We start from the raw sequence: 6,808 nt of genomic DNA, 5'->3' as shown, positions 1-6,808 counted from the left end.
AAAAAAAAAAAAAAAAAAAAAAAGAGGAGATGCTTGTTAGTGAATGGGTCATGAGGAAATGTTACATAAACCTAATCATAAACTTGGATCTTTTAAGTCTTTATTCATTTTGTATAAATAAAATCAACCACATACTACTATTAATAATAATAGCAGCTAAGGGTTATTAAGTGTTTACTATATGCTGGCCACTCTGTAATTAATATGTGTGTGTGTGTGTGTATATATATATATATATATATATATATATATATATATATTCTCATGGAATTCTTATAATACTATTAGGTGGGTTATATAATTTCTATTTTATAAATGAAATAACTTGCCTAGAGTCAAACAGCTAGTAAGTGTTAAGAGTTAGGATTCAAACCTGGCATTGTATATACCAGATTTAAAATAAGTTCTTTTCTCTCAGCTCACAGTTAACTGCCAGCAAGAAGGAATCAGCTTAAGGTGTGATAAAGATGTTTATATCACAGATACTCTCTCAATTGTTTTATTTTGGACAAGTGGTATTGAGGAAAGGCAGACACATTGACCTGAAGCCTCAATCATTGCTAGTTTGGGATGCTTAAGGGATCAGTTGACAGAACCATTTAAGAAAGGGGTGAAGGGAAGGGAAAAATTTTAACATAGAATTATATCTATGTGTGAAAGACTTATAGCTGTGAATGTTGGATGTCATTGTAAATATGTTTTAAAGATCGCCTTAAAAAGTAATACATAGCCAGGTGTGGTGGTGCATGCCTGTAATTCTAGCTGCAGGGAGGCTGAGACAAGAGAATCTCGAGTTCAAAGTCAGCCTCAGCAAAAACAAGTCATTGAGCAACTCAGTGAGACCCTGTCTCCAAATAAAGTACAAAATAGGGCTGGGGATGCAGCTCAGTGGGCAAGTGCCCCTCAGTTGTTCAATCCCTGGTATAAAACAAATAATGAAAGTTAGGGAAGTACACATTAATATTATTGGATACTATTCTTTACTCCCNAAAAAAAAAAAAAAAAAAAAAAAAAAAAGCAATACATAGACTGGGAATGTAACTCAGTGGAGAATGTGTATTTAGTACATACAAGGCTCTGGGTTCTATCCCTAGCACTGGGGGAAAAAGTGTCTGTGATAAGTGACAAAATAATTATCCCAATATTAAATATATATGTATGCTTGTGGTTCAGGATAAGATTTCTATCAGCAACTTCAATTTTGGATTCAAAACTGAATCCTTAAACAATTGTTGTGTAAGGATTGTTCTTTAAACAACTTGAGGTGATGCTATGCTTTGAAAAACTATTGAATTTAAGTAGTAGTTCTGGCCAAAGTTATTTATAATGAGTTTGAAGGGAAATTATTTTTTGTGGAATATGAGAGTGAGATACAAATAAGTTAATATTTTATTTATGAAAATGTTATGAGTAGCTAAATATTCCAGTAAACATTAGGTTATTTTATCTATATCCCCAAAATTATTCATATGGGCCCTCAAAACACTTTTTTAGATCTTCAAGGTCATTTATGTTTAGACATTGGCTGTAGACTGTCTCCAGAACCCAGGTTCTTACCTGCTTATGGAATACAAGTTATTGGATAGAAATGAAATTCTTTGTCATTCTGATATGTAATCCTTTTTAAGACTGGATTGGGTGAGAAAAAAACCATCTTTTTTGTTTATTTTGTTTTTTGGTAATGCTGGAGATCAAACCCAGGGCCTCATGTCTGCTAGGCAAGTGCTTTACCACTGAGCAACACCCAGAACTTAGAAACTTTTTACCTTGTGTTTTTCATAGCCCCAAAGACCCAGCGCAGAAGCAGAAGAACTCACCTCCATCGAGTGTAAGTAGCCAAACGATAACCAAGGAGAATAACAGAAATGTCCATTTGGAACACCCAGAGCAGAATCCTGGTTCATCAGCGGGTGACACTTCAGCAGCGCATCAGGAGGTTTTAGGAGAAAACTTGATAGCCACAGCCCTGTGTCTTTCTGGCAGTGGGTCTCAGTCTGATTTGAAGGACTTGGCCAGCACAGCAGGAGAGGAGGGGGACACAAGCCTCCAGGAGAGCCTCCATCCAGTCACTCGGTCTCTTAAGGCAGGGTGCCATACAAAGCAGCTTGCCTCCGGGAATTGCTCTGAAGAGAAATCCCCACAAGCCTCCATCCCAAAGGAAGGTAGCAGGGACACAGGCTTGGATTTCCGACCTGTAGTGCCTCCAGCAAATGGGGTTGAAGGAGTCAGAGTGGATCAGGATGATGATCAGGATAGCTCTTCCCTGAAGCTTTCTCAGAACATTGCTGTACAGGTCAAGTATCAAGTTTCTACTACTAAAATGGAATTTGGGGTTTTTTTTTTTTTTTTTTTTGAGGGTAGGAGATAGTTCATATTTGGTGGCGAGCTATGCTGTCTTGTTTTTTATTTTTTTGTTTTTATTTTTTGTTTTTGCTACCACCCATCATACTGTTTTCATACAGTGTCATGCAATGACTTCATTCTGCTGTTCCATAAATAAGAAAGCCAGTAGCCAGTGTTTAATTTTATGGCAAATAGGAGCTTTATGAGCTACATATAATCAATCACTGAGTGATTGATGAGTATAGGTCATTAGCATTCATATTTCCCATCTTTGTCCTTACGGGAGGAATCCTTGTTAATTCTCTGACCTACATCTTAAGAAGTACAGTGTATCCTGCTTTATAGTGACTAGTGTGCTTTGTTGTAGGAGGAAATATGGGCACAGTAGATTCTTATCTCAGATTTGAGGCTTTCTCAGTCCAAATTTGGGTCTTATTCAGGTTATTTTGTGGGATAAATGATTGATGCAATGTGGATGTTGGTGTTCATTTGCTAGAACTACATTGCTTCTCACTGTGAAGCTGATAAGGGGACAGAGCAGAAAGTTTGCTTCTTAGTTGTTTGTGGCAGATTTCTAAGTGAAAGTACTGGAATAATTCTGCCTTTTTTAAAGAGACTCTGAAAAATTCTGAATATATTATTTCTTTCTTTTTAGACTGATTTTAAGACAGCAGATTCAGAGGTGAACACAGATCAAGATATTGAAAAGAATCTGGTAAGTATTAAAAGTGTCATTTTATATGACACCATTAAAGTATAAAATCTAGAAACGTTTTATCTCAGTTGAAAAAAAGTGCAGGAATCTCCTTGTTCACTCCAGAGAGTGTAATAGCTCTACATATATTTAAAGTGTGTGTGTGTGTGTGTGTTTTTTCAGTGCCTCCTCCTCAAATCCAAATTCTTTCTTTCTTTTTCTTTTTCTTTTTTTTTTTTTTTCCTTTCTTGGTACTAGGGATTTAACCCAGGTGTGCTTTACCACCAAGCCACACTAGCAGCTTTTTAAATTTTGAGACAGGGTCTTGCTGAGTTGCTTAGGGCCTCACTCAGTTGCTGAGGCTGATTTTGAACTTGCGGCGGTCCTCCCCCTCAGCCTCCTTAGTTGCTGGGGATTACACAGGTGTAATGCCCAGCTTAGTCTAAATCTTTCCAGGTGAAATGTTCCTACTTTGTTTTGTTTTGTTGTTGCTGGGTTTGTTTGTTTGTTTGTTTCAGCATTTTTCTTTTTATGATATTTTTTCCAGTTTTTAATCCTTTTATCCTGGTTACTTTCATTTAGCTATGTTCCATTTTATCAGTCTTTCTTTTAAAATCTGATGGACACAATACAGTACCTTTATTTTTATGTAAAAAAATGAATCAAATGAAATAGTTCAGATTATAGCATAATTAGTCCACAGTAGAATGAGTCTCAGCCTCTTATTCTAAACACTATTTCTTAAGCTTACATTGACTAATTTTGGTAATCTTGTCACATCATTGAGCTTCCAGTCAAACTCTGTCAAGTTTTTTTTTTTTTTTTTAATGTACTGTTTACATGTATCTTTTCCATTTTATTCCTTGGTAATTAGTTTTCAAATCTTAGAGGACTTTACTTTTACAAATCACTGGGGTCTTGCTATATTTGCCAGGCTGGTCTCCCAGGCTCAAATGATCCTCCTGCCTCAATCTCCCAACAATCTGGGAAAGACACTCTAGGATCAGGAAAAAGAGATCTTGAGGGTAAGATGTGTTTCTTGAAAGAACAACAATATAGAAAGGAAAAGTGGTGCAAACTAATGCTTTTTTCCTGTGTTATTCTAAAGATGTATCATGGAGAACTGGAAACAGTGGAATATGCCTGTAATCTCAAGAGACTTGGGAGACTAAGGCAGGAGGATCACAAGTTCAAGGCCAACCTCGGCATTTAGTGAGGGCCTAAGCAACTTAGTGACACCCTATCTCAAAATGTCTGGTGATGGGCCGGGATTATGGCTCAGTGGTAGAGCACTTGCCTAGCATGTGTGAGGCACTGGGTTTGATTCTTAACACTGTATATAAATAAATATAAAGTCCATTGACAATTAAAAAAATATTAGGAAAAAAAAAGAAAAATGTCGGATGATGCAGCTCAGTGGGAAAGCACCCGTGAGTTCAATCCCCAGTACCAAAAGAAAAAAAAAAAGATGTATTATAAAAAGATGTATTATGAATGAAGGAGGTAAAGGAAAGGAGCTGTGGTTAAAAAAGAAAAGAATCCTTTAATCTTCTGGTTCACTTACTGGTTCTTAAACTTTGTTAACAAAGTTAACAATGTTTATGTCCTCTTTTAGAATCTTTTGAAAACTTTTAATTGTCATCAAAGTAAAATGCACACACACACCCCAATTTCAGAGAGTACAAAGATCCCCCAGGGTTATCCACAGACCCTACATTCATAATCCCTGCAAAGATGTGATGTTGAGGAATCAGTTCTTTGGAGTGATGTGGTCACATTTTGGTACATGGACTGAGGACTGGTTTATCCCAAAGTTAAACCATCTTGAGAGCCTGTTTTTTTTTTTTTTTTAATATTTATTTTTTAGGTGTAGATGGACACAACACAATGCCTTTATTTTTATGTGGTGCTGAGGATCGAACCCGGGTCCCGCTCGTGCTAGGCGAGCGCTGTACCGCTGAGCCACAATCCCAGCCCGAGAGCCTGTTTTTTATGATGATAATACAATATAGGTTTTCTAATATTCACTTTCAGGAACTTTATTTTCTTGAAAAATAATCATCCTTTAGAGAACAAATTCAGCTTAATACTCTTGGTTTAATTTTTACAAGAACTACCTTATACCAAATTTGCTTTAAATTGACTCTTTTAAGTTTTTATGTTCATTTGAGAGGTGACCATTGCTTTCCTTAATTTGCTGATGAGAGGGAGGCAGAGCCATATTGTGGTCCTCACAAACATCACTTCTAATCCCTAGTTTATGTGAGCTTTCTGAGTTGCTCATTCTGAATATGAGGTTGCCCAGACTTCTTTAGTGGATGTGTCAGTTGTCAGTGCTAATGATTGGTAAGGCTTCCTATTCTTTGAGTAGGTGATCTGTTCTTTGTTCTGGCGTATTACTTTTTTCTCTCTCCTAATGGACGATAGAATATCTCCTTTCTCTTATCCCTAGTAACAGTGGTGGGCAAACATTTTCTTTAAAGGACCAGATAGGTTCTGTGGATTGTGTGGCATTTATTGTAATCTTTCCACTTTGCTGTTATAGTTTGAAAGCAATCTTTAAACCAATGGGCATGGCTTTGTTCTAATAAAACTTACTTACAAAAACATGCGATGAGGGGCTGGGGATATAGCTCAGTTGGTAGACTGCTTGCCCTGTATGCACAAGAACCAGGGTTCAATCCCCAGCACCACAAAAAACAAAAAACATAAAACATGCGATGGCTGGATTTGTCACACATGCCGTAGATTGCCAACCCCTGCTTTATAGCAGTATTGTATAACAGAAATTTCTGTAGTGGTAGAAATGTTCTGTTAACCTAGTTGTTTGGTATAGTAGCCACTAATCATATTTGGCTTTTGAGTATTTGAGGTGTGCCTAGGTAATTGAGGGTCTGTTTGTTTCTATTTTATCATTTTGATTAATTTTACCTATCCACATCTGGCTAGTAGCTACTGTATTGGACATCACAGCTTTAGAACTCTGTATAATGTCTTGGTTAGGCATTTAGTTTCTTACGTTTAAATTGGAAAATAAACTTGTTTTTTCCAATAGGACAAAATGATGACAGAGAGAACCCTATTGAAAGAACGTTACCAGGAAGTCCTGGACAAGCAGAGGCAGGTGGAGAATCAACTCCAAGTGCAATTAAAGCAACTTCAGCAGAGGAGAGAAGAAGAAATGAAGAATCACCAGGTAGTTTACTTATTAAAATTTTTGAACTGGAGATATAACTCAGTGGGAGAGTATTTGCCTTGCATTTGCAAAAGAGAGAACTGAGGTTGTGGCTTAGTCGTAGAGCGCTTGCGTGGCACGTGCGAGGTCCTGGGTTCGATCCTCAGCACCACATAAAAATAAATAAATAAAGGTTTTGTGTTCAACTACAACTAAAAAATAAATATTAAAAAGAAAAAAATCAAAGAGTAAAGCAACAGTTCTGATCAGACTTTTTTTTTAATATTTATTTTTCAGTTTTAGGTGGGCACAATATTTTTATTTTTATGTGGTGCTGAGGATTGAACCCAATGCCTCATGCATGCTAGGTGAGCACTCTTATCACTGAGCCACAACCTCAGCCCCCGATCAGACTTTTAAGTTTGTTTCTTAGTAGAAAAAGAAAAGCGATATTTACTTTTTAATGGTTGTCATAGAAGTTTAAGAATAAAAACAATCCTGTTGTCCAGGGGAATAAATCTGATTTTAGTTCAGAGAGGAAAAGATTATTTATTTAATATATTTTGTTGATATCTTATGTTATTTGGAAAAATACA

General features: G+C 36.5%; 1 protein-coding gene across 5 annotated transcripts in view; it reads left to right on the top strand.

The window, feature by feature from the left end:
* The window catches only part of Rnf214 (ring finger protein 214), a 32,871-nt gene that overhangs the window by 3,623 nt on the left and 22,440 nt on the right, over window positions 1-6,808 (top strand). For 4 of the 5 annotated variants that reach the window (XR_001503961.2, XM_015489824.2, XM_015489825.2 and 1 more), the window contains exons 3-5: window positions 1,783-2,293; window positions 2,999-3,058; window positions 6,093-6,233. Coding sequence is in view for 4 of the 5 variants with exons in the window: in XM_015489824.2 (XP_015345310.1) it covers window positions 1,783-2,293; window positions 2,999-3,058; window positions 6,093-6,233 (712 nt within the window). In the remaining variant the exon portion in view is untranslated. The remainder of the gene's footprint in view (window positions 1-1,782; window positions 2,294-2,998; window positions 3,059-6,092; window positions 6,234-6,808) is intronic. The other variant, XM_015489828.2, reaches the window with a different exon arrangement.

This window comes from Marmota marmota, unplaced genomic scaffold (assembly GCF_001458135.2).
Source record: "Marmota marmota marmota unplaced genomic scaffold, marMar, whole genome shotgun sequence".
Classification (NCBI taxonomy): domain Eukaryota; kingdom Metazoa; phylum Chordata; class Mammalia; order Rodentia; family Sciuridae; genus Marmota; species Marmota marmota.
This window is presented reverse-complemented; position numbering and strand designations above follow the sequence as displayed.